The 26,996-nt window shown below is 55.5% G+C and overlaps 1 protein-coding gene and 1 pseudogene across 6 annotated transcripts; one reads left to right on the top strand and one right to left on the bottom strand.

Annotated features, from left to right (window-relative positions):
* Positions 1-3,855: 3,855 nt before the first annotated feature.
* Positions 3,856-25,450, top strand: TLE2 (TLE family member 2, transcriptional corepressor). 6 transcript variants are annotated; one of them, XM_036032195.1, is made up of 22 exons: positions 3,856-4,269; positions 4,809-4,853; positions 4,928-5,025; positions 5,413-5,476; positions 5,910-5,954; positions 9,285-9,347; positions 10,676-10,750; positions 10,952-11,135; positions 11,508-11,530; positions 12,531-12,638; positions 13,945-13,989; positions 14,394-14,435; positions 14,549-14,698; positions 16,475-16,613; positions 17,453-17,613; positions 18,621-18,697; positions 19,503-19,752; positions 20,190-20,437; positions 20,573-20,720; positions 22,286-22,436; positions 23,044-23,120; positions 25,194-25,450. In XM_036032195.1, the coding sequence occupies exons 2-22, from the start codon at positions 4,830-4,832 to the stop codon at positions 25,299-25,301; spliced, it is 2,280 nt and encodes a 759-aa protein (XP_035888088.1). In that variant the 5' UTR covers positions 3,856-4,269; positions 4,809-4,829; the 3' UTR covers positions 25,302-25,450. The 6 variants fall into 6 exon arrangements, with proteins under 6 accessions (XP_035888088.1, XP_035888089.1, XP_035888090.1 ...); XM_036032196.1 differs by lacking the exon at positions 3,856-4,269 and having other exon boundaries at positions 4,450-4,853; positions 10,955-11,135; XM_036032197.1 differs by lacking the exon at positions 3,856-4,269 and having other exon boundaries at positions 4,450-4,853; positions 11,511-11,530.
* On the bottom strand, positions 8,003-8,754 carry LOC114502495 (annotated as a pseudogene).
* Positions 25,451-26,996: the final 1,546 nt, after the last annotated feature.

Here is a 26,996-nt window from a genome sequence, read left to right as displayed (position 1 = left end):
TCTGGGAGGGCGGTAGGCAGAGGTTGGCGATGTCGGAAGCCAAAGGCTTGGCCTCCCCGAGGGAGCCGCTTTCCCGGCCCGGGTCGGATCAATGGGCTGTAATTATACCGCACCGGGCCCGGAGCTGGCGGGGAGGGAGCGGGAGCTGGCAGGAGCTAGGAAGCTGGAGGGAGAGCGCGGGCGGAGAGGTACCCACGTTACTTTGATTGACAGCTCTGGAGGGCGCCGCGCGGGAGCTTCTGGGGAACGTAGTCTTTCCAAGAAGTCGTGCTCACTTCTCCCCCTTCGGATTGTGTTCGGGTAAACTGAGGCACGGGGGACAAGCAAGACTTACCCCCCCCCCCCACCTATACATCGGCCCATCCCTCCCCCATCTGACTTGGAGACAAAAACTGAGCGGTGCTAGAAACCTCTGGGCTCCCGTGATAGTCTCAGCTCTTCCCCGAGAGGTCTAGCGTGACTCAACTCCTCTCTACCTCAGTTTACCTACCAGTGAAATAGGGCGAAAAGCGCCCAGTCGGCCTCTTAGGTGGCTGGGCTTTTGCAAGCAAGTTATTAAATGAAGGGCTCTTGTTTATAAAGGGAGACCCGTCAGGCTCAGAGGGTAACTCGCTTCTCCGTTTTAAGATACAAATAGAGCCAGATCCCCCTCCTACCCGGCTGGGCTTGGGCATCCACGAGGGTCTCAGTTTCTCTAGGGCGGAGGGAGCCACACTCTTCACATCCCACTTTTGCCTCCCCGCTTCCCGATTGGCCCAACCAATCTTAGTACCTCCTGCCATTGGTTGCCAGTTCCCTGATTCCCATTCGCCAGCTCCCGTTGTGACGTCACGGACCCATGTGGGATCGCCGCGGACGGATTGGCTGGTGTGCCCAGCCAACCACCGCAGAGAAAGGAATTTCCACAGTAGCCTGAGCTGTGAGGCTGATTTAAGGTGGTCTGAGCAAAATGGGGTCCCAGCGCTCCTTCTCAGCTTTTTCCTTTCTCACACACATACGCACACGCACACGCACTCGCACTCAACGCACATCCACATCATAAAAAAAACCCAGGCAGGAACTGGAGCTGAGACTTTCTGTACAGTGAGAGGAGAGAAATCAGAAGTTAAGCTCCTCCCTCTATTTCGCAACTTCTTCCTAAATTTTGCAGATGAGGAAACTGAGGCCCAGAGAGGTGGCGCTTGAAGTCGTAAGGCAGACAAGTTAGCTGGAGAAATGAGAAGGTTGTGCTACGCTGCCCAGGCTGTAATTCATACCTGGTGAGGCTTTCTTTTCCCTGCCTCCTGCTCTGGTATAATGTTGGATTCCAGAGAGTTATGGAGTAACAGGCTCCCTAGAGACCCCTTAACCCCCCTCCCCCATCTCACAGACTGCTCTCATCTGAGCCTCCCCAAATTTTCAAAACTGTTCCCAGGCTGAGGATGCTACTGCTTAGAGAAAGAAAAAAAAGTCTCCTCCTTGTGTGTGGTCTTGTGGCTTCTCAGGCAATCCACAAATCTGTATTTACACTCTCCTGTGGAGTGTGCCTGGCTGAGAGATCTAAAGACTTGTGGGTAAAGGTCCCCTCCTCCAGGAAGCCCCCTTGAGTCCACCAGTCAGAGACTTGTTCTAACTCTGGGTTCCTTGGGCCCTGGGTCTGCCCCTCTGTGTTGGCATGACTCTGTGGACACTGGAGTGTGTCCTAAGCGCTGTCTCTCCTCCCTAACCCATGGGAGAAGCCTGGGGCTAGGTGCCTTCTAGGGCCCCAGAATCTTCTATCATGAGGAGGTGGTTATAGGATAACTACCCACTTATCTACCAACTTTAGACAGTCTGTGTTCAATGTGTGTGTGGAGGGGAGGATGCCTTTTGGAGGAGATGTCTGGAAGGGGGTGCCTTTTGGGCCAGGCCTTGAAGGAATGGATTTTGTCCAGGCAGAAAAAGTTCTGAGGGAATTCGAGAAGAGATAAGCAAAGGCCCAGAGGGAAAGAACACAGATTAGGTCATCTGGCTGGTGTGGCTGGAGCAGAGGGAGTGTTTGAAGTGTGGAGGGAGGAGAAGTTGTGCCAGGCCAGGAGGTGAAGGGCACCAGTGCTAGCTCGAAGATCTGGAAATTTGTCCCAAGGTCAACAAGAAGCCTCAAGAAGACCTTAAGTGAAGGAGGGCCAGGCTCTAATGGAAGGTGACAAGAGGAAGGCTGCTCCAGCAGGGAACTGCACTGAGGTCCACTGGGAGAGGATGAAGTGCTGGTGCAGGCAGGGGGCTGTGGTATGGGGGGCAGGGTTGCATGGCAGGTGATGGCGGGAGGGGAGGCTAGGCTGATACTCTGTGTCTTGAGGGATCAGGGTGGACTGTGGAGTCAACAGGTCTGGGAAAATGCTTTTTCTATAGGCCTGGGGGGCATCCAGGGGAGATGCCTAGTTGGTGGCCCGGTCTCAGGGTAGGGACCAGGGATGGAACCAGAGCTTAGAACCATCCTCATGAAAGTAGTCAGGAGGGCATGGAGGCAGGGGGAGGAAAGGCTGCCTGGAAAGGTTTTTAAATGGGGAGTTCACAGACCTCACTACCGCCTCCCCCCCCCCCCGCCCCCCCAGGCCCATCCTGAACCAGAAGCACTGTGGAATCCTGGAACTCCCTTTTCCTTAGTATTTCCCAGCAGAAGTGTGGCCAGTGATTGCTGCCTTTAGCTATATCAGCTGTTTCTTCTCATCCTTATGCCTGTTTATTTATTGAGCATTTACTGTGTGCCAGCTCTGCAGAGACCAAGACAGGTTTTGTCCGCACACAGCTTAGTACTAGGAGGAGACAAATAACGACTAGAACAATCCAGGAAGAAATACGATCATGTCAAAAACAAAACAAACTCTTTTAGGACCTGGAAAGAGAGAGAATAGGATGCAGTATTTGAAAATGACATGGTGAATGCTGCTTAAATGGGTGGCCAGCAGGGGCCTTCCTGAGGAGGTGACATTTGAGCTGAGATTTGAATGACAGAGAAGCAAGGGAGCCTTGTCCAGGGAGAGGGAAGTCAGTTCAAAGGCCCTGAGGCAGGACTGTGCCTGGTGAGTTGTAGGAACAGTGAGGAGAGGAGAAGCAGAGTGAATGAGGGTGAAAGTGAAGGGATCAGGGAGGGGAAGTCAAGGAGGAGTTTGTGCAGGGCTGTGTGGATTGTATTTTGATGGCAGTAGGGAGCCATGGAGTACCCCCTTCAACACACGCACACTCTCCGGATCTCTCCTCCTTCTCCTCCCGTGGCTTTCTATCTTTATCCTTCAGGTCTCATCTCCAATGTTAGCCTCCTTAGAGAGGCCTCTCCCAGACACCCCTGATAAACAGGTTCCCTCTTGTCTACTTCTGTCACTGCTCCCTAAACCTTTCCTTTGTGCACACAAGTAATTCCATAATTACTAAGCTGTGATCTTGTCTCCCACGAACTCAGACAAGGCCAGAATCTGTTCTCCTTCATCCACCCTTGTATTCCTGGTTCCTAAAGGATGTCTGGCATATAGTAGGTGCTCAGTAAATTTGTTGGCTGGAAAGTGACACTCACAAGTCCAATAAAGACTTCTGTATGCTTTCACTCACTCGCCTACTGACATAGGTGTAGACATTAACAAGGGGCAAGAGTTTTTCTCTGTTTTGTTCCCTCCTGAGCCCCAGAGCCTCAAGTAGTGTCTGGTCCACAGTAGGCACTCTACATGTTTGTTGATTGACTTAATGAATGACCGCAAGGCTTCTCATACACAAGATGGGAATAAGAATTGCCCACCTCCCAGGTGAATGTTGAAGGACATTTACTGGATGTCTGAGGTCTGTGGTGGAGAGTGGGGCTTTTGCCCTCAGGGACCTCAGTCTGATGGCAGAGATTGTTTCCATTCTCACTGGGACTTTGCATTCTAGGACCCCATAGCCTGAGAGGGGAGGCAGACCAGTCTGCTGGTGGTGGCAATCAGAACACCAACTCCCACCTCTGGGAGCTTACTGTGTGCCATGCCAGGCTGAGGGCTGTTCATGCACCGTCTCATTTAAAAATAGCCCCTGACCCTGCCATTTTCAGACAATACCGAAGCCCGGAGTGGGGGTGAACCTGGATCTGCCCAGCACCTCCTTCCCTCCTCTGGGCCTTTGCATAGGTTATTATTCTTTCCCCTGGGGGAGGCTTCCCTGCCAGCGCTTGGCAAGGTTGCTTCCTCCTGATCCTTAAGTCTTAGCTCACGTCCTCAGAAAGGCCATTTCTGACCACAAACAGCTCCTCTCTCCACCGAGCGACTCCCCACCTTGGGCCACCAGGTATTTGTTTCCTTGCTTTTTCTCTCTTGTGTTCTCCGGGAGGGAGAGGGAGGACGACGTGTGTGGGATTGGACGCGAGGCTCAGTTTCCCATCCGGCACTGGTCAATGGAAGGGGGTGGGTTCTGGGGACCGAGGCCGGTGGTTGGGAGGGCGCTGGGAGGGCGCTGGGTGGGCGGCTGGTGGGCCGGGTGGGCGGGCCCCGGGGGCGGCGGCGCCACCTTAAGGCGGCTCTGCCCGCGGCTCCCGGCCGAGCCCCGCGGGAGGGAGGCGGCTCGGAGCCGGGCCCGCCGCCCGCGCCTCAGACACCCGGCCGCGGCTCGCCGACCTTCCGCGACCGCCGCCCCGCGCCCCTGCCCGGGGGAGTGGGCCTCGGCGCCCCTCTCAGTCCCCTCGACCTCTCGCGCTAGCTCGGGGGACGCGGGGGACTCCGGGGTCCCCCGCCCCACGCCGCCTCGGCTCCCGGCTTGTTTCTCCGGGCTGCCCCCCACCCCCAGCCTCTCCCCCGCCAACCCCCACATTGTCACATTCCGGCGCGAAGTGGGCTTCCCGGATCGGCAGGATGTACCCCCAGGGAAGGCACCCGGTGAGTAGGGTCCCGGGCTGCGGGGGTGGGGGGTCCCGGGCGCCCGGGAACTCAGACCCTGACGTCCCCCCCAGGCCCCACTTCAGTCCGGCCAGCCCTTCAAGTTCTCGATCTTGGAGATATGCGACCGCATCAAAGAGGAATTCCAGTTCCTGCAGGCTCAGTACCACAGGTGAGGGGGGCGGGGCGCCCCGCCCGGGGGACCGGGAGTTCACCTGCGTGCTCACCTGGGAGCCCGCTGAGAGGGACAGGGCCAGTGGGGCGAGGGGCGGGGCCAGGCCAGACAAGGGCCTCTTGGGTGCGGGGAGAAGGGAGGACCCCCAGGGTTGAGCCGAGGGCTTCCAGGTGGAAGCGGGGCGGGGGTGGGGGGGATGGATGGGGACACTTGGTGCTGGGGCAGTTTGAGTGGGGAGGGATTGGGACGGGGCGGGGGGCTGTAGGGAAGTGGGGGGGCTGAGTCAAACCCATCACTTTGGAAACTGACCCAGATGGGGTGTCCGTGGGTCTCCCTTGGGGGAGGCAGAGAGAGTGGGGCCCCCATGCCCTGTCTCCTTCCCAGCCTCAAGCTGGAATGTGAGAAGTTGGCCAGTGAGAAGACTGAAATGCAGCGACATTATGTCATGGTGAGGGGGTCAGCATGCCAGCGTGGGAGGAGTGGGAAGCAGGGCTCTGGGTGAGAATGTGGACTCAGTGTGCCGCTCTGGGGTATGTCCTCCCTCCTTTTAGGGCCTCATTCTCCCTATCCATATAGTGGGCTGGTTGGGATTCTAGGCTCTCTCCCAGGATCCTCCCAGCTCTTAAGAACAATAAGACAAGGATGTCCCCTGTCCTTACGGGCATATCTGAGGGCTCAGGCTCTCTGGGGACCACCTACCCCACCTCCCTGGAGAGAGTGGAGGGGCCCTGCTTCCCTCTAGGGGGTCCTATGGGGCTGTGATGATCTGTGTCCTTCTGTGATCACCCAGCCTGGGGACTCCTGGAAGACCCAGAGTCACCCAGCACAGGGCTGGACATCCAGCGGCACAGTGGATGTTCCAACTGGCTTTTCCTTTGCAGTACTATGAGATGTCCTATGGGCTCAACGTTGAAATGCATAAGCAGGTAACTGTGTTGGGTGTTCAGTAGGGAGGGAGGGGGTCAGGGGGCTGTGAGGGGGACCCAGCACTAGGGCAGTCTGGGGCAAGGCAGGACTGGGGAACAGGGGTCTTAACCTGAAATCTCTGGGACCAGGGGGCCAGATTTTAGCCTCGGGATAGAAGACAGATTCTCAACTTCTGGAGACTTTGTTCTGCAGCTAAAGTCATTGTCCAGCAGAGAGGGGAGCAGTGAGCCAGGGCCAGGTGTCTATGTCAAGGAAGGTTCATAGCTGGAGGCCAGCAGCCAGGTCAGGGAGGCTGTGGAGGTGACTTATGTCCCCACGTGGGCCAGATGGACTGTGCTGGAGGTCCCTTTCACCCTGGCGAATCTGACGTGCGGACCCTCAGGGTCTGAGGTGACCCCGAGCCTCTGTTGCTGTTGTGAGGGGTCTGAGGCCAGCTCCAGGGCTCTGAAGGTCTGAGAGTCTCCTACGCTTCTGAAAGTGATTTCAAGGTTCTGAGTTAGAACCGCAAGTTCTGAAACTGACTTCAGTTGTTCAAGATTGACTCTGAGATCCTGAGGCTGACCTCAAGGTTCTTTGATGGCTTCTCATAGGATGGAGATTCTGAGGTTGGTGGAATTTTAGATTCTCTCCATCAGAATATCAGAGTCAATGGGTGGAGCCTAGTGTGAGGTCTTCTGGGTAGGTGGGCTAGGAATGTAGGGTGCTGGGGGGTGTCTATCCTGGCATGCTTTCCTAGAAGTGTGTGTGGGTTCTGGTCTGGAGGGAAAGTGTCTTTCTGGAGCATGATGCGGTCCCATGGGTGTATGAAATAAATAAACCTTCTTATGGGTGGTGGGCATGGGGTAGGGCTCAGGTTTTGGGAGGCTGGTTCTGCCCTCCTGATGGGAACACCCGTATCCCTGACACACACAGCACACAGCACCCCTGAAACCCAGGCAGAGGCAAAGCACAGATTGACCGTGCACAGACCTGGATGTACCACCACCACCCCCTTCCCCACCCACACGGCTGCCCCTCTGTTCAGCTTTAATGGGGTACTCCCAGCCCAAACCCTGTCCCAGATGAAACCTACAAGTAAGGCCACTCTCTTCTCACTCTATACTTCTGACGCTAAGTGTGGGTTTTCTGGACACCAGTCAATTCTCCAACTCTGGCACCAGCGGGATGTCCTGCAATTCAGCCCCACTTTTACGCTCCCTGCCTGGAGTCTGTGCAGACCCCATAGGTTTGGGGCTCAGCTCCACAGGGCTGCCCCCTCTTTAGTTACCAACTGCAAGTCTGGACCACCGGTACTTCTGACCAATTAGCTATAAATTGGGAGGTTTCCACCACTTCCTCCATGGGTCCAATAATTGGTAAAATTGCTCGCAGAGCTCAGGAAATCTCTTACTATTACCTGTTTATTATAAAGGTTATAACTCAGGAAGAGCTACATGGAAAGGTGCACAGGGCGACCTGTGGGGCAGGGCTCGGAGTTTCCATGGCCTCCCCACGGCACCACCCTCCCGGCACCTCTGCATGCTCACCCCTCCCCACTCCGGAAGCTCTCTGTACCCTATCTAAAATTTTAGAGTTTTTTTAAACTTCACAGTTATTTAATCTGCACATGTTACAGAGAACCCCCTCTAACCCCCCCCCGCCCCCCCCCCCCCCCAGTCCTTCGGCCCCTAAATCAGCCCAACGAGCTATTAGGAACTAGAGGTGGCTGGGTCCTCAGGCACACTAAGCTAGTCCCAGGGGCGTGGCCTCACTGTACCCAGGGCCAAGAGTGCCAGCAGCTGCCTGACCTTCGAGGAGGAGCTGACTGTCAGTGGGGGCTGAGGGCCAGCCGCCCTCAAAGGTGGCTCAGAGCCATGGAGGTCAGAGGGAGGGGCCCCCGCCTAGCCCTGGAGAGTCTGAATTTCAGCCTCTTCTGTGCAGGGTTGGCTCCAGGATAGTGAGAAGAGGCAGGCCAGGGAAGAGAGCCTGGACAGACAGCAGCTCCCACTGTGTCATGGGGAGTGAGGTCTGGAGCGGCTAGCCACACTGCCAAGAGCCTTCAGAAGCACTATGGGTGGCACGTGGCAGAGGCCAGGATACTGAGGAGCAGGGTGAGGCTGGCCAGACCCAGAGTGGCGGTCAGAGGGAAGGAGGACCAGTACTGGATCTGGTCATGCCACAGAAGCAGGGGCAGCAGGAGGGGCTGCCTATGTCCAGCCCCAAGGGGCCTGGCTCTGACCCTGGTGGGCAGAGGGGGTTAGGGGGACCAGCCCTTGTGGACGTGTGGCAGTAGCAAACACAGTTGGGAGGGAGGTGAAGGCTGCTAGGGTCTGGGTGCCATCTCCCAGCAGCTGTCCTTGGTGAGTGAGTTGTGCCTACTGCTCCCAGCCAGCAAACTAGGTCATTTTCAGGGAACCAGTGGTGTCATGGCACCGGGCCCTGGCCACCTGCATTAATCGCTGAAGAATTTCAGCCTCAGTCCTAGGGATTCCTGGGCCAGGGGAGTCCAGGGGTGGCGGCTTTGCTGTGAGCCCTGCACTAGGCTCTGGTTGTGCAGCCTGACCTGTGTGTCTTGGGGGCCTTGGCTCCTGGGGCCTCGGCTTCTGGGGCCTCCTCTATGATGCTGTTGGTGGCCACCATTGCTTCGCTGGGCTGTGCTGGCATTGGGGTCCCTGACGCCTGGGGCAGTGGAGCAGCACCCTCTGAGGTGTGTGTTCAGACCCAGGGGAGAGCCAGCATCAGAAGGCAAGCAAGCACCTCGAAAAGGGTTGTCATCTCATCACCCACCCCTTCAATCAGGGCCATGGCCCCTGCCTTTCCCCACCATACTACCAAGTGTCCAGCTTGTCCAGCATCACAGCAGAACCTGGGGCACTTCTGGGCTGGAGGCATCGTGGTTGGAGGCGTGGTGGTCGCAGATACCTGGAAGCACCTACTCTGTCTCTGCCACCTAGAGGCTTCAGTACACAGATGTGATTGATTAGATCATTGGCCATCTGTGACTCAGTCCCAGTCCCTCTCCCTCCTTGGAGGTCAGGGGATGGGGCTGAAAGCCACAGTCCTTGAATAAACTCAAGTGTGGTTGAAAGGGCTTATTATAAGTAATCAAAGATACCCCCTTCACTCAGAAACCCCAAGGGTTTCAGGAGTCTATGCCAGGAACTGGGCACAGAGACCAAGTGTGTATCTGTTGTATCACATCGCAACACCCTCCCGCTGCGTGTGCTGCATCGGCTGCAGCCCCAGGTTGCAGACGAGACCCAGAGAGGCACACAGGTCCAGCCAGGGCTCCAACCTGGGACTCCCAGCGGACCTCCCCACCCAAGGTCCTCCCACTTACTTCCTGCCAGGCCGAGATTGTGAAGCGCCTCAGCGGCATCTGCGCTCAGATTATCCCCTTCCTCACCCAGGAGGTGAGTGGGCCTGGTGTGTGCGGGAGGGGAGCTGGAAGATGGCTGAAGGGGGTGGGAAGAGTTGTGTGCCACAGGCACTGGTTCTGCTGAGTGGCTTAAAGGCTGGGGCACTGGCTGGGGCACAGGCTTCCAAGATGGGCGGTGGCTGAGGATGAGGAGTGGGGCTCAAGCCCTGAGCCAGGCTGCCTGGGTCCGAATCCCGGCTGTGTGCCTTGGCCATGGGCAAGTTGCTTATCTTCTCTGTACCTCTGTTGTGAAGTGTAGAACAGCTGATACACAGAAGGTGATGAGGACAATGCTGGGTGCTTAGTAAGCACCCGAAATAAAAGTGAGTGCTTACATGATGCTCCGTGAAATAAGGCAGACACCGAAGGACAAGCACTTTGTGGTTCTACTCACAGGAGGTCCCTAGGGGAGTCAGACGTACAGGGACAGAGAGAAGAGTGTGGGAGTTGCACCAGCCACATTTCAAGTGCTCTGTAGCCACGTGTGGCCCGTAGCTTCTGTATCCAACAGCAGATAGAGGGATTTTAATCATCACATCACAGAAAGTTCTCCAGCGCCGAACGCTGAGCACAGCACAGCCACATCGTGGATAAGGCTTACAACAGAACGTTGAGTGAAGGAAGCCAGACACAAAAGAGAACGTAGGATTGGGACAAAATAGTTCCACATGGACAAATTCAGGCAGGTTTGGGAAGGCAGCCGTAGGTGGGAACACCACACAGAAAAACAAGAGAGCCTTGTGTGGAAGGGAGGAGGGGAGGGCAGCAGGGCACTGCGGCAGGCGGGCAGGGACACGGGGCCTCCCAGGCGCTGCCCGTTTGTGTTTCCTGATCTGGGTGGTTGGTGTGTGTATGGGTGCTAATTTATACAGTGGTTCTTTCCTGAGGGTGATCCTGCCCCCAGGGAGCACTGGGCAATGTCTGGGCAGACCTGTGGTTGTCGCACCGGAGGTGGCCCCCGCACGCAGTGGGTGTGGCCAGGGATGCTGCTTAACACCCCACAGTGCCCGGGACGGGCCCACGAAGAACGGTCCAGCCCCAGTGTCTGCAGTGCCGCAGGGAGATCCCAATTTATAAGCCCCAACTTATAATTATTAGTTTTAACTGCACTTATGTGTTTTGTTTCTTTTTGTTTTTCATAATATTTAAAGGAACGGGAGAGATGGGTAGAAGTGAAATACCGAGTGCCGGAGTGAGGATGAGGGTGGGAGAGGAGTGCAGGCCCCACAGGGCATTGCCCGGCCAGATGGGGGCTCCCAGCCCCCCCGAAGGGGTGAAGGGGTTCTCTTGAGCACCCTGTTTTCCATATCCCCCACCTCCCAGCATCAACAGCAGGTGCTACAGGCCATGGAACGTGCCAAGCAGGTGACTGTGGGGGAGCTGAACAGCCTCATTGGGGTGAGTCTCTTGGCCCCTGCCCTGCCCGGGGGAGACCCCACTCCTAGATCCCCGTATCAGTAGGTGCCAAAGCTGGGGGTGCTGTGTGGGCAGCTGGCCTGGGTGGACCCTGTCCCCACTCTCAGCGGCCTCTTGGGCCAGGGGTACTACTGGGCACCCAACCCTCCCACCTGCCCCTGGCCCACCCCTGCTCCTCTCTAGCAGCAGCAGCTCCAGCCGCTGTCCCACCACGCCCCCCCTGTGCCCCTCACCCCTCGCCCATCTGGGCTGGTGGGTGGCAGTGCCACGGGGCTGCTGGCCCTGTCCGGAGCACTGGCCGCCCAGGCTCAGCTGGCCGCGGCTGCCAAGGAGGACCGGGCAGGTGTGGAGGCCGAGGGGTCCAGAGGTAAGTGGGCAGTGCAGGGTGGCATTGGCCCAGGGGTGTGGTGTGGTGTGGTGGTGGAGGACTGGCAGGCCGCCCTGCTCAGAGCACCAAACTCACATAAGTGTGAGGGAGTGAAAAGGGGGCTGCAGGGCCCCTTTACTTCCAACTGGCTGTGCGTCCTTGGGCAAATTACTGACCGTCTCTGGGCATTTATCTGTTTGGTATGGGAAAGGGATAATCCACTCCTTGGAAGGGTATTGGAAGGAAAAGGGAGATTCTGAACTGGGAAGAGGGCTTTATAAACTGTAGAGGGATGTGCACCATGTCTGGCACCGTGGGCAATGAAACCCTCATTCTTTTTCCTTCTCTCTCGCTCCTTTGCCCCCAACCCAGCAGTGGAGAGAGCCCCAAGCAGGGTAAGTTGAGGGACATCCAGGGACTTGCCCTCTTACATAACATTTGCTTTGTATTCATGTGTGGCTAAAGCTGTTCGTTCTGAGTTTGTTCTTAGCCCCTGAGTAGAGGCCACGTCCAACTTTCAAGCTGTGTTGGCCAGCAGATGCCCATAGGCTAAGTTTTATTTATTTAAATTTTCCAACCTTGAGCTAATTTTGCAATTGAATAAATGAACACATGCCTCTAGTAGCATTCTTCCATACTTCTATTCATTAATTTATCCATTATCCAATTAATATTATTGTTTACAAGAGCACTACCCAACAGATACTATGTGAGCCCCATATGTAATTTCTTAAAAACTAATTCTGAAATAATTGTAGATGTACAGGAGGTTGCAGAGAAATGTGCAGGGAGGTCCAGGGTACTCCTCACCCAGCTTCCCCCAATGACAAATTCTTACAAAACAAAAACACAGTATCAAGTCTAGGAAATTTACATTCGTAGAACCCACTGTGCTTCTTCAGCTTTCAGGGTTTTACGTGCATTCACTGTGTGTGTGTTTGTGTGTGGTTCTTTGCAACTTCATCATGTTTAGCCTTGTACTGATATCTCCACAATCTTCTATGAAACTGTAAATTTCCTAGTAGCTACATTAAAAAAGTTAAACAGGTGACATTAATTCCAATCATATATTTTATTTAATGTAATTTATCCAAAATGTTTCAGCTTGATATCAACATAAAAATTATGAATAAGATATTTCACATTATTTTTATTGAACTAGGACTCCAGATCCAAATGCATTTTGCACTTACAGCTCATCTCAACTTGCACTAGTGTCCCCCAAGGGACACTGGGCGATGTCTGGGGACACAGAAGGTCCCATTTTCCAGGCATGTTGCTTGATTCACAGATCCTAACGACAGCAGTAGGGATACTCAGGCTTGGCTGGGCCAGGATGCAGTCTGGGGCCCAGGTCCTGACCCTTCTTCCTGCCTGGCTCCTATCTCTCTGCAGAGTGCATCCCCCTCGCCCCCTGAAAGTGTGGTGGAAGAGGAGCAGCCAGGTGGCCCAGGTGGCAATGGGAAACAGCAAGCTGAGGAAAAAGATCTGTCAGGACCTTATGTGAGTAGGGGCAAGACAGGGACTGGGGCGGGCACACAAGGCCTTGACCAGTCCCAAACCCCACCCTTTGGAGCCAGCTGTGTCCACCACTCTCTCACTCCAGAGCCTTCCATAACTCCCCATTGCTCATGGAGCACTGGTCAATCAGAAGAGACCCTATGGAGCCAGGCTTAATTCTTTAGTCACTTAAGTCTGGACCACACACTATTTTCCCACCTCCTGGCTTTTGCTCTAGCTGTTCCCTCACCCTAGAATCCCTTTCCCCCTGCCTCTCAGAAACCTGTTTCTCCATCAAGGCACACACAAAAAATTGCTCTCTCCTGCAAGAAGCTGTCCCTGACCCCTCCCTGGAGGGCTGGGACCTCCTCTCCCATTGTCAGAGGGATTGCTGCTCCTGTACTTTCAAACTCTAGTGCCCCAGGGGTCGTGCTGAAAGTGAGGCTTGGGAGTTGGCCAGCTGGAGGGCACTCGTCCCATCTAGAGGGGCAGCTGTGACCTGGTCCTACCTGTCTAGTGAGCCCAGTGTTGGCCAATCTTGCTGTTTCTCAGAGAAGCCTTTAATCTTTTTTTTTTAATTATTAAATATAATAGATTGTTTTATAAATATCAGCAACTAATGTTGTTTTAAAGAAGAAAACTGGGGATAAGGAAGTCAAAGGAAACCCACCCACTGGGTGGATGTGGACTCCAGGCTGCAGCCTTTGGTCTTCCCTTGGTTCCCAGCCAAACCAGAAGGCAGCCCAGCACGTGTCTCTCCCCTGGGGCAATGGGGAGCCATAGAAGGATGTAGAGCAAATGTGGGATAGGTCTTAGGAACATCTCTCTGGAGCTTGGAAGGCTACCTGGAAGGGGCAGGGCTGCAGGCCAGGAGATCAAGGAGGGGATAAGATCTGTGCTGGGGCCGTGGGGATCGGAGTGGGTGGGCACGTGATTGGGTGAGAAGGAGGTTTGAATGACTCTCACCCCTTCCTCCACCACACAGAAGAGGAAACTGAGGTTCAGGGAGGGCTAAGAGGCGCTCAGGGCCACACAGCAAGTCATGGGCACTCAGCACTATCTCCTTCATCCTTTTCCAGGAGTGACCCACCCTCTTCACCCGCCTACCCCCCACCTCCCACCCCCAAGCCCTCCCTTGCACTGAGCAAATCCTTCTTCCCTTCCAAACCAAGCAAATGGGCTGCTGTAGTCCCGGAATTCCTGTCCAACTCAGGACCTGCTGGTGCATACTCCCCCTTCTGAATAGATGTAAGGGAGTGTGGGGGCATGGGCCTGGCCAGGGTGAGCTCTCTCCTCCATGTTCCCCCAGGAGAGCGACGAGGACAAGAGTGATTACAACCTGGTGGTGGACGAGGTGAGTTGAGGCCCAGCCTCCTCAACTTCTGACCTCCAGGACTCGGAGGTGGCGAACTAGGTCTGGGCACGGAGCAAGTGGTGGCTTTTCTGGGGTGCGGCGGGCCCAGAGGGAGTGGGGTTACTGGACCCCTCTGTGGGATGTCTGGGGCCAGGGGAAGCAGGGGTCACCAGAAGCTTCAGGCCAACACCCCTCCACAGCATGGTGGCAAAACGGAGGGCCAGGACACACTGGAGATGAGTCGCAGCAATGGCTGACTCACTGCATGGCTTTGGGGGAGTGGCCCCTCCTTCCCTGGCTGCTTCTTCTCCATCTTTCCAATGGGGAGAAACAAAACCAAACCTTTATAAGTCATTGCTGCTTGTTCTTAGAGAGCAGGCCCCCTCATTAAACCCATTTCACAGATGAGTAAGCTGAGGCACAGGAGGTTTCATAATCCTCCCAAGGTGGGTTGCAGATGTCCTATCCAGAGGTTGGGGTGGGGTTCTGGAGGACTCCAGAGAGGGGCTGTCTTCTCTCACCCACTTTACCCCATTCGACATCACCCCCTCAAACCCAGGACCAGCCTTCAGAGCCCCCCAGCCCAACTTCTACCCCATGTGGAAAGGCGCCCATCTGCGTCCCTGCCCGTCGGGACCTTGTGGAAAGTCCAGCCTCCTTGGCCTCCAGCCTCAGCTCACCGCTCCCCAGAGCCAAGGAGCTCGTCCTGGTAAGGAGTTGGGGAGGTCTTAAGACTCACTTCATTCACCCTGGGGGCCTGGAAACAGACACGATCTCACTAGATATGCGATGACAAACTGGCCAGGCTGATGTGGCCCAACACCCTCTTCCAGATTATTTGGCCACCGTCTTAAAATCCTATTCAGGTAATCTTTCCTAAATAGACTCAATCTGTTGCACCTAAATAAACAGTAAAAGGAAATTTCTTAAGTAAACTTTGTAAATACATATTAAAAGGCAACTCACCATCTTGTGGGGAAGTCAAGTATCTCTTGCAATAAATAAGAAATCCCCTGAAAATAAGCATTGGAACTGCAGAATGGGTCATTCCCAAGGCAGACTTCAGCCCTGCCTTTGAGAGGCATTGAAGACACACCAGCCCCAACCTGAGATGCTGTCCCCACCAGGAACCAGGATTGATATCAGAACAACTTTCTTCTTGCTTCTTCCCAGATTTAATGCCAGGTATAGAGACCACTTAAGAATATTCCCCTAGGGGAAATCTTTTCTTTCTTTTTTTTGAGAGAGAAAAGGGAAGGGAGGGAGAAATAAGAGAACATCAGTGTGTGGTTGCCTCTCATCTGTCCCCCACTAGGGTCCTGGCCTGCAACCCAGGCATGTGCCCTGACTGGGAATCGAACCAGCGACTCTTTGGTTTGCTGGTTAAGTGCTGGTTTGCCAGTACTTAATCCACTGAGCCACACAAGCCAGGGCCCCTGGGGGAGTTCTTAATTCAGCTCTATTTGTCCCTTCCTCCCCCAAGTCTCCCCCAGACCCTTGCCCTGAACCTACCTGGGAGATTGCTTTGATTTCTAGGCCTACCCCCCCAATAGGTTGCTGTGGCAACCATCAAGGTTGGGGCTCACTTTGTTCCTCATGTGCCCTCCTCCCACCCCAGGTCAGAGGGGTGGGGCAGCTCTTTTCTAAGGGAGAAGCCCCTGTCCACACATTGTCCCCACCCACTTCCTCTCGTGGGGGTGTGGGTCTGGTGGTCACAATGTGTGTCATTTAGTGATGGAAAGCTAAGATGCAACCGTCACAAGACAAAGATGCGAAGTCTCTTAAAAGGCAAAGTGTTCAATGGCAGAAAGCCGAGACAGTACGGCGTGCTCCTGTGTGGGGGTCTGGCTCCCCCTCTTCTCCAGTGTCCCCATGGGGAGGAATGGCTGTGGGGGACATCCTCCTCCCTGTGTGGGGAAGGAAAGTACTGGGTTTGCTGTTCCTTCATCTGGGAAAATGCTGCATGGCCTCCGGTGTCATGAGCTCATCCCAGAGTTTCCCATTCCTTGTCCCCAGGGGATCCGACAGCCTCTAACTTTGCCTGTCGCCTCCTTCTGGGGTCCCCCACTTGCTGCAGGGTATGCCCTTCCATGGGCCCACCGTGCACCGTTCTGTCTACACCTGCGTTCCTGACAGCGTATCCACACCGCACACCTTATACATGCACAGTCCTCACCATGTGCATGTTGGCTCCCTTTGCCATGCACGTGTGCCATGCATATGCCCACGTGCCTGCCTGGCATTCTGATGTGTGCAGACAGCCATGTGTCCCTGTGCCCAGGGGGTCAGCTGTGGGTCCCATTCTCCTGGTGTGCGTACGTCTAAAGGTGTCTGAAAGCAGAGAGGTACACTGCCAGTGTAGCCACCTTCCATGAGCCCGGTCTACCAGGGCTACCACTCCCTTCTCCCATCCATTTCTGACCAGATCCTTGGCCCGCAGGGCACCAGGTGCCTGGTGGTGTTCAGTACTGCCTTTTCCCCTCAGAATGATCTTCCAGCCAGCACCCCTGCCTCCAAGTCCTGCGACTCCTCCCCGCCCCAGGATGCATCCACCCCGGGGCCCAGCTCGGTCAGCCACCTCCGCCAGCTCACTGCCAAGCCAACGCCTTCCACAGACAGTATTGGTGAGCACCCACTGGTCCCTGCCGGAGCAGGTCTTCTCTCTGGGGGAGTTCTAGAAAGCGGCAGGGGGTGGGTGAGGCAGGAGGTTTGCATTCTAGCCCTAGCATTGCCTCCGTCCTTTTCATGACTGAGTTGGACGCCATCTCTGGGCCTTGGTTTTCTATGTCTTGGCTTGACAGGTGGGGAAATTGAGGCTCAGGGAGGGGAAGTGACTTACTCAGGGGCTTCAGCCTAGTGCACTGGAAAGACAAGATTTAGAGTCAGTCTTGGATTTGAGGCCAGCCTTGGACACTCATCAGCTGTGTGACCTTGGGCAAGGGACCCAACCTTTCTGAGCCTCAGGTTCCCCGTTAATAATATAGGGTTGGCAGTGCTCTTCTTTTATGTCTTATGGCCAGTCCTGTGCTGGCTTTGGAGTTCCAGAAAGAAATCAGCTCTGGAGCTTGCCCTCAAGGAGCTCCCAGGTGGTGGGAGGAGTACCAGATCCCCAAACTCCCGGTCCTATGTGCTCACAGCTGGGGTAGAAGGAGGGGCCCAAGATAGGACAAGCTAGAGGCCAAGGGTGGACTGGAGAGGCTGAAGGTCATTCCTGAGACGTCGTTAGACATTGGGTCTAGATTTTGAGGGATGAGTAGGGGTTCGGAAACTGCGGAAGGAAAGGAGGAGGCAGCCCGAGGAAACGGCATCCGTCACTGTCTGGAGATTTGACAGAGCATGCTGAGTGCTGGGTCGGAGCACGGGAGCCCCGGATGACAGGCCAAGGTGCTGGTACCCAAGGCCATGGGGGGCAGGGTCCAGGTCCAGGGTATCTGAAGACCTGCCTTTGTCTCTTCTCACGCAGCCCTGAGGAGCCCCCTGACCCTGTCCAGTCCCTTCACTGCATCTTTCAGCCTGGGTTCCCACAGCGCACTTAATGGGGACCTCTCTGTGCCCGGCTCCTACGTCAGCCTCCACCTGTCCCCCCAGGTCAGCGGCTCTGTGGTATATGGACGCTCCCCCATGGTGAGTCCTCAGTGTAGATGCCAGGAGGTGTCAGCAGGGCCCAAGAACTGGAGGCTGGGAGGAAAAACCAGTTACACAAAGGAAAACAAGGGGTTGGGACAAGGGAGGAGTCCTGGCTTGGCGAGTGCATGTGGGAAGATAGTCTGAGGGTCTCAGTAGTTCCACAGTGTAATACCAATCAGCGCCTGTGCCTGTAGAAAGAGCAACTGATTATGCAGCATTAAGAGGAACAGACAGCCCCAGCCACGGGGCTCCTGTTCAGCCACCTGGCAGATGCTGTCTGTTGTTAGCCCTAATTTTTAAGGGACAGTGACAACCCTGGTAGATTGCAAAGGACTAGCCTGGGGAGAGAGATGGAGGTGGCGCTCCATGAGGAGGAGTCGAAGGAGTGAGGCATGAGACCCTGCGCTAAGGCAGAGGGCCTGCATGGGCCCAGAAGGCAGTGCGGGACAGACGGCTGACAGGGGGAGCCGTCCCCGCGTGGATCAAGGTGCCTTCGGAGGCAGGCTGGAGGCTGGGTGGCTACTTGCAAGAGATGTCATAGAAAAGAAGTCAGCAAATGTTTTCTGTAAGAGCCCAGAGAGTAAATATTTTGGTCTCTGTCACAACTACTCCAGTCTGCCTGTATATGGCTCAGAAGCCACCACAGACAACACATAAATGAATGAGTGTGGCTGCGTGCCCGCACGACTTCATTCACAAAAACAAGCAGGGGCTGTAGTTTCAGACTCCTGCTCCGAGCATTGGCTGGAAGATGCGTCAGGATCCTCCCAGCTCTGGGGCTCTGGGGTTCCCTGGACAGAGACCTTGGCCTTCCCTCCTGTGAAAGCCTCTCCCATCGGTGGCATGGGAGAGGGGAGGGCGTCTGTGTCTTCTTGGGAAGGGGCTAATAAACACATTGGGGTCCTCTGGCAAATGGAGGGGGAGCTGGCAGAGGGGAGCACAGGAGAGGGCACATGCAGGTTTGAGTCACCTGCCTCGTGACACCCCCTTTGGCATTTTGGCAGATGGCATTTGAGTCTCACCCACATCTTCGAGGGTCGTCCATCTCCTCCTCCCTGCCCACCATCCCTGGGGGAAAGCCGTGAGTACCAGGCTGGGCTCCCTGCTTCCTCTGAGGCACTTCCACGGTGGAGTGGGGCTGGGGGTCCCCTGCTGCCTTTCCAGAAAGTCTCTTCTGTAAGACCCCAGGAGCTCCCGCCTACCTCAGGCCTACCTGCTCCCTTCTTTCTTCTTCCTTCTCTCTGGAGAGAAAGGTAGGCAACCAACAAAGTTTAGACTAGTGGTTCTCAACAGGGGTACATTTTGTCTCCCCGCTTCGGGACAGTTGATGACATCTGGTGATATGTTTGGTTATTACAACCGAGGGCTTCCAGCCTCTAGCTCGTGGGGGCCAGGCATGCTGCTCAACACCCAGATGCCCGGATGGCCCCCCACAGGGAATGACCTGGCCCCAGGCATCCGTGATGGGGACATTCTACACCGGCTGCTTTGCAGTCTCATTGCCATCAGCTACCTGTGGCTTTTGAATGTTTGAAATGTGGCCAGTGCATCCAAGGAACTGAAATGTTTAACTTGCCACACATGGCCAGTGGCCACTACTGGACAGCATTCTCTGGAACTCAAGGCATCTCTGTGGACAAACTTATACTAAGTGCTTGTTCCATGCACCGGGCCACCTCATAGATTCCTTTTCCTCTTTTGTGCCACACTGACTGCCCCACACCCCCTTTAGTCATGTGGTTCCCTTCCCTAAATGGTGGCAAAAGGGGGGGTGGTACCAGACAGGCAGAGGCACGTTGCTGCCTTCTGGGAAGAGGGTACAGAGCGCCCCCCCATGCCCTCTGGGGTGCCCCTCCCCCCATGTCTCATGCCCACCTCTTGTCCAGGGCCTACTCCTTCCACGTGTCTGCGGACGGGCAGATGCAGCCGGTGCCCTTCCCATCGGATGCGCTGGTGGGCGCCGGCATTCCACGGCACGCACGGCAGCTGCACACGCTGGCTCACGGCGAGGTGGTCTGCGCGGTCACCATCAGTGGCTCCACACAGCACGTGTACACGGGAGGCAAGGGCTGCGTGAAGGTGTGGGATGTTGGCCAGCCTGGCGCCAAGACACCAGTGGCCCAGCTGGACTGCCTGGTGAGGTGGGGCAGGGCAGGCAGACTCACAGGGGCGGGGCTTGCAAGCCAAAGACCAACATTTGACGCTTACAGGTCAAGCAGGGGCAGGGATTATCAGTCAATGGGGTGGACCTTATAGGCAAACCAGGGTGTAGGTCAGTGGGGTTTGTAGGTCAGTGGGGTGAGGCTTGTAGGTCAACCAGGTGGGGCTTATTAGCCAATGCGTAGAACTTACAGACCAGTCAGGGGCAGAGCTTGAAGTCTGTGAGAAGGAGCTTAGAGGCCAGTGGGTTGGAGCTTACAGCCCCTTGGCTGGGGCTTACAGCCTAATAGGTGGGGCTTACAAGCCAACCTGGAGGACTTACACGCTAACCAGGGGTGGGGCGCAGCTTCTTCAGGTGGGCTCCTAGAGGGAAGGTTGGGGGTTTAACCACACGCCCTTCTCTCTGCTCCCAGAATCGGGACAATTATATTCGTTCTTGCAAGCTACTGCCAGATGGCCGGAGCCTTATTGTGGGCGGTGAGGCCAGCACCTTGTCCATTTGGGACCTGGCAGCGCCGACCCCCCGCATCAAGGCTGAGCTGACCTCTTCAGCCCCTGCCTGCTACGCCCTCGCCGTCAGCCCCGACGCCAAGGTCTGCTTCTCCTGCTGCAGCGACGGCAACATTGTGGTCTGGGACCTGCAGAACCAGACCATGGTTAGGTGGGTGGAGTGCACCCTGGGACCTTGGGCAAGCCCCTGCCTCCTTCTCTTTTGTGCTGTGGGGGCAGAGTGGCCTTGGAGGATGCTGGAGCAGCACAGACTCCAGGATGGACGCCTGGGCCCTTCTCCTTCCAGGCAGTTCCAGGGCCACACGGATGGTGCCAGCTGTATTGACATTTCTGACTATGGCACTCGGCTCTGGACAGGGGGCCTGGACAACACTGTGCGCTGCTGGGACCTGCGGGAGGGCCGCCAGCTGCAGCAGCATGACTTCAGCTCCCAGGTGCCTGCAGGTGTCCGGTGGGAGGGGGGTAGAAGCTCAGGATCGTGGCCCCCCTTCTCCCCCTAAGGCACCCACTTCCAGATGCCTGGCAGGACCAGATACCTGTTATCTGTGTTCATCTTTCTTGTCCTTCAGACACAGGCCTTCCCCTCTATTCTCCAGAGACACAGGGAACCACAAAGGAGCTGATTCATATCATGCTGTGGGGCTGCTAAGACCCTCAGGTCACTTTCTCAGATGCTCTCGCCAAGCCGTCCCTCCATTCCTTTGTTTCTTCTTGTGTAGCTGGTTTCTCCACCCAGCCTTCTTTTGATCCTGCTGAGAGCTTCTGACTGCCCCCACCCCAGGACTCACCATGGGCAGGGCAGCTGCTGATCTGCGGGGCAAGGTGGAGGCTGACAGAGGAGCTGGGCACACAGGGGTTTCTGATGAGAGGATGTTGTGAGGGAGGGAGCTAGACAGCAACAGGGGGCTTCTCAGGGCTGAGCGAAGTCAGGGACAGGGCTTGAGGTTTCCTGCACCCAGACTCAGCGTACCACTGTCTGGGGGCGGGGCAGAAGCCCCCTGGACTATTGTGTAAGGTCTCCATTCTCACGTCTCAAACCCCCCATGCCTGTGACACCTCTGGTTCTGCTTATTGTTTCCTCTGGCTGACAGGACTCTCCTTTCCTGCCACAAATTGGTAAACTCCTACTCATCCTTCAAAACCCATCCAATTTGCCCCCTCCTTGAAGCCCCCAACACTTCTGTCCCCCAACTCTTTCTGTTCTACCTTCTTTTTTGCTTGAACGTTTTCTTGGCAGGGAAGTCAGGGGTGCAAGTGGACATAGTTGTCCATCCTCTATCTCTGAAACTCAGATGGGTTGTGTACCTATCAGGGGATCCCGTGGTGAGTTTCTCCCCTCCTACCTGGGCACCTGTGTCTACACAGGAACACTTCTGCATGGCCAGGAGGGGACCTGTGAAACCTCGCAGTCTTCTCTCTGCTATATACGTACAGTTCTTTCCATACATGTGTCACCTGTCAGTAAGACTTCGCGGGGTTTAGGATGGAACAGGGCCTTACTCCTCTCTGTGCCTCCTGTGGGGTGAGGCACACAATGAGGAGGCTACCGGGTCATTTCCAATCAAAGCGAGAGGAGGTGTTGGCACGTAGGGAGAGCTCCCAGCTGGGAGTCAGAAGGCCTGGTCCTTCACGGACTTGCTGGACTTGCTGCCTGACTTTGAGCCAGACTTGGCCTCGGCTTCCTTTCCACCATCTGCTCAAGGGCAGCGACTGTCCTCGCCCGGCTTCACCCACCCGCCCCTCCCCTCCCTCCCAGAGCTGTTGTGCGTTCAGAGCAGATAATGGATGTGAGGCCCCGGGGTTCCGTGTAATGCTGATTAATATTAATGATTTGACATGCAGTTGCCTGCTGCTTCCGGGCCCTGGGCCAGCTGCCTCTCTGTGCAGGGGCCACGGAGGGAGAGAGTTGGACCCCTCCCCTCCCCCAGCCCCTGTCTCCCGGGCATCTCCCACCATCCCAAAGGGTTTTTGACCCCATCTCTTCCCTCTTCGCCCCCAGATTTTTTCCCTGGGCCACTGCCCCAACCAGGACTGGCTCGCCGTTGGCATGGAGAGCAGTAATGTTGAGATCTTGCACGTCCGCAAGCCGGAGAAGTACCAGCTGCACCTCCATGAGAGCTGTGTGCTGTCCCTGAAATTCGCCTCCTGCGGTGTGTCTGTCTGGGACTGGGGTGGGGCTGCAGCTCGCGGAGAGAGGGCTGCCAAAACAAGACAGTGCTACACAGCAACGACAAAAACAGTTAAATCAGAATCTTAGATAAATAACAAATAATTTGTTAGCATAAGCATGTCCCAAATGCACAGGGCGTCCTTACAATAAAAAGCCCCCAATTTGTTAGTACAGATACATCCCAAATATTGCATGGGACATATTTACACTAAAAAAAGGTGTAATTTTTAGCATAAGTATGTCTCAAATATTGCATGGGACACATATGTTACTGAGAAAGTAACAATAATGAAATACTTGGGACACATGGCACTAGAGACGATTTGTGGTTCACTGAGATTCAGATGGGACCGGGCCTGGTGTATTCTACCTGGCCAGCCCCCTCCTGGGGGCAGCCCGTTCTTGAAGACCAGATGGAGTCGTGGGCCCTTGACTTTACCACCTGGAAACACGGACTGAGCCTCAGTTCCCTAAGGGACCTTGTCCGAAGGAGGGCAGCGGTGCCCTGAAGGGAGAGGCCAGGCCGCAGCCCACGGCCCCAGGCTCTCTCCAACCCTCCCTCCTCCTACCCGCTCTCCTTCCCCCAGGGCGGTGGTTTGTGAGCACCGGGAAGGACAACCTGCTCAATGCCTGGAGGACGCCCTACGGAGCCAGCATTTTCCAGGTATGTGGCCGGCTGGAGCTGCCCCTGGCAGGGAGCCGTGTGCCGGGGCCCCAAGGTGGCTGCACTGGTGGTGAAGCCTGGGGTGGGGTCCGCCAAGCCTCTCGCCTGCGGGCGGCTGCTGAAGCCTGGTTGCGAACTTCAGCCAACAGGCCATGCTGGTGCACAGCCTGTGTCCCTTCTCATTGTGGTGAACGATGACAAAGTCTGCGAGCGTCACGGTCTCTGACTGCACAGTTTGGTGGTATTAAATATTCACGCTGTGATGCCACACCCTGTCAGCGCCCACCCTCCTCCTTCCATCTCCGTGGCTCTGACTCCTCCGGGGCCTCCTGGGACTGGGACCCCACGGTGTTTGCCCTTTTGTGTCTGGGCTCTCACCAAGTGGAACGTCCTTAAGGTTCATCTGTTTCATAGTAGGTGTCAAAACTTCCTTCATTTTTAAAGCTGAAAGCCCCGGCTGGGCAGCGTAATTGGTTAGAGCATTGTCCCGGTTCACCAAGGTTGTTCAGTCCCCGGTCAGGGCACATATGAGTCAAGCAATCAATGCATAAGTAAGTGGAACAACAAATCGACGTTTCTCTCTCCCTTCCTCCCTCTCCCTCTCTCTCAAATCAGTAAATTTTAAAAAGTAATTAAGGCCGAATAACACTCCGTTGTATGAACAGACCACACATGACCCGTTCATCTGTGGACGGTCACTCAGCGGTTCCCATCTTTTGGCCGCTGCGAGTCACGCTGCTGCGCACCTCCACACACGTGTTTCTGCGTGGGCGCATTTTCACTTCTCCCGGGCGTCTGTCTGGGAGTGGAGCCGCCAATAACAATTCAGTCTTCGTGGGAACTGCCAGGCCGTTCTCTGAATTTTCCATTCCCATCAGCAGCCCAGGAGGGTTCAAAGTTCTCCTCATCCTCAGCAACACTTACTATTGTGTTGTGTTCATCGTAGTCATCCCAGTGGGCACGGAGTGGTTTTCACATTTTAAAGGGTTGTTGAAATAAGAATGTGAGGCTGGTTATTTACCCCCTGGACTTGTTTTCTATGCTCACCATGGACATGCCCACTGAGTTTAGAGAGGGGGAAGGGGCGAAAGGGAGAGGGAGAGAGACACTGATCGGCTGCTTCCCGCACACACCCCGGCTGTGGACCAAACCCGCAACCGAGGCGTGTGCCGGGAATCACACCCTCGACCCCTGCATCCACGGGATGGCACTCCAGCGGACGGAGCCACACCGGCCAGGGCTGGCCTCTGGGCGTACTGGCTGATGACTGACTGACCTGTTTTGCCATGTATAAGGTACTCCCGTGCATAAGACGCACCCACGTTGTTGGCCCAAACTTGCAGGAAAAAAATCTTCCATTTTAATTTTGTAATTCAGTTACTTATTATATTTAGAAACAAAACTGATTGTTGTATTCCAGGGTATTATTTTGCATATGGATATCCTTATTGCTTTCTAGAGTTACACTTTTAATACATAAGCATAAATAAAAGTTAAAAACATTGATATAGATATGGAATTAGTACTACCCACGTATAATACACATTGCTATTTTTCCCTCAAAAATGTGGGCAAAAAAGAACGTGCCATACATGGCAAAATAGGCTACTTGGCCGTTAGGCGAAGCCGGAGCACGTACGGGTGTGCCCCTGACAGGAAGAATCTGCGGAGCGAGCGCTGCCGCGGGCCCCGCGCTCTGAGCTCAGCCCCCTGCGGTGCCCGTGTGGTCTGCCGGGTGCCCCCTCTCGGTGTCCCGGGGAGGGGCAGTGCTCCCGTGGCCTCTCTCGGAGTCCAGATAACAGAGGTCCTGCCCTTTCCAGGGGCAGAAAGGACCCTCTGTGGAACTCGTGCTGCCCATTTGCTCCTGGCTTCCCCTCTGGGCTCTTCTGTCCCAAGTCCTGTCCCGGCCCCACCTTGACTCTAGGCTCATCCTTGGAGGCTGGCAGTGGCCCCAGATGCCTTGTCTTTCCCTCTGGACGTCGTGCAGGTGGTCGGGAGCCCGCACCAGCCTGTGCAGCGTCAGCCACGCCTCACCTCCGCCTTGTCTCCCCCTCCCCTCCCTCCCTGCTGCAGTCCAAGGAGTCGTCCTCCGTGCTGAGCTGTGATATCTCTGGGAACAATAAATACATCGTGACGGGCTCAGGGGACAAGAAGGCCACCGTGTACGAGGTGGTCTACTGAGAATCCCTTCCTGCACCCCTGGCCCGACTCCTGGGGGAAGGGCATGCGAACCAGAGAGCCCAATACCCCCGAATATCATGTCCTCCCCTGCTGGATGTGGGGCTGGGTGGGCAGAGGGACTTTGGGGAAATAAATGTATTTATCACAGTCGCCTCCTGTCATGGGCTGGGGACTGGGCACTGCTGCTGCTCTTGGGCAACTGTCATTGAAGGTCACTTTCTAGCTGTGTGACCATGGGTCAGTCTTTCCTTTTTCCTGATCTGGACAAGATCACTCATGCATGAAATACTATGGGGATCTACTGTGAGAAATGGGTGTTGTATCGGGCAGTGTGGCTTAAGTCTTGCCGTGTAACAAACAGCCCCCAGTCTTAGTGGCTGAACACTGTACACATTCCTCAGGCAAGCCCAGGCGGCATGTGGAGCTCAACTCCATGTAGACACTCAGGGCTCCAGGCTGGTGGGGGTCTCACCACCTTGATACACAACTTCAGGGTCCAACAGAGCAAGGAGACAGAAAGTACGTGGCTTTTAAATCCCTAGCCCAAAAGTTTCAGGTATCACTTTAAGTGCCAGCACTTGGGACATTCACCCCAAGACACTTTCCACGCACAAAGGGTTGGGGGTTACAGTGGGACGTGTGGCCGTCGAGCTTGTAGTCATGTTTCCTTTGAGACCCAGAGAACTCCAACGGGCCTGGCAGATGGTGCCTGGCCCACTGTTGTCATCACGGCAAAAGTCCCAGTCCCAGAGGAGGTGGCAGCTAAGCCGAGAGCTAAAGGAGGACAAACAGCCACTTGGAAGGGTCACAAAGACAGAGGAAATAGAATGTGCAGCTCTGGCTGGTACAGCTCAGTGGATTGAGCACCGGATGTGAACCAAAGTGTTGCTGGTTTGATTCCCAGTCAGGACACATGCCTGGGTTGCAGGCCAGGTCCCCAGTAGGGAGAGCGTGAAAGGCAACCACACCTTGATGTTTCTCCCTCTCTTCCCATTTCTCTAAAAATAAATTCTTTAAAAAAAAAAAAAAAGAATGTGCAAAGACTTAAGACGTAAGGAGCTTGGCCTGGCGAAAACCAGGAAGGCAAGGGTCAGGTGGGGTCCTAGGCTACAAGGGGGGACGGCTCCAGATCAGGCTCCGGCAGAGGCAGCTGTGGCAGTGGGAGCGGAAGGGCAGGGCTGGCAGGGGCGGAGACACAGATCTGGGCTCTGGGAGCCCTGTGGGCAGCCACAAGGACGGTGGGTTAGAAGGGGCAGGAGGTCCAAGCAGGGAACTGCTGGGACCTTCTGGAGGGAGATAGCAGGGTGGCAGGGTCCCCACTTGAAACAAAAGCCACACTCAGAGAACTGAAGGCACTTTATGGAGGAAAAGAATTCTGTGGCTAAGGAAGGTAGGCCTGTTTGACACCGTTTGGGACAGTTATTACTCTGGGACAGGAGCAGATGCGGATCTTGGGGCCCTACCGAGAGGGTGAAGAGCTCTGGTCTAGCCAGACAGGGTGCGTTGGGAAGGACAGAACCCCATCTCTGGGACTGTTCAGGAAGCGGCAGAAAAACAGCTTCCTGTGAGACGAGAGGTCAGCGCAGGGGAGCGGGGGAAGTGCTCTGTGCTCATTCCCTGCAGAGGGGGTTCGGGCTTTGATGGCTCAGAGACCCAGGTTGCACAGGGTCTTTCCAGATCTCTGCAAGACGGCCA

This window comes from Phyllostomus discolor, chromosome 8 (assembly GCF_004126475.2).
Source record: "Phyllostomus discolor isolate MPI-MPIP mPhyDis1 chromosome 8, mPhyDis1.pri.v3, whole genome shotgun sequence".
NCBI lineage: Eukaryota > Metazoa > Chordata > Mammalia > Chiroptera > Phyllostomidae > Phyllostomus > Phyllostomus discolor.
Note: the sequence above shows the minus strand (reverse complement) of the source record. Positions and strands in the feature narration are given on the sequence as shown.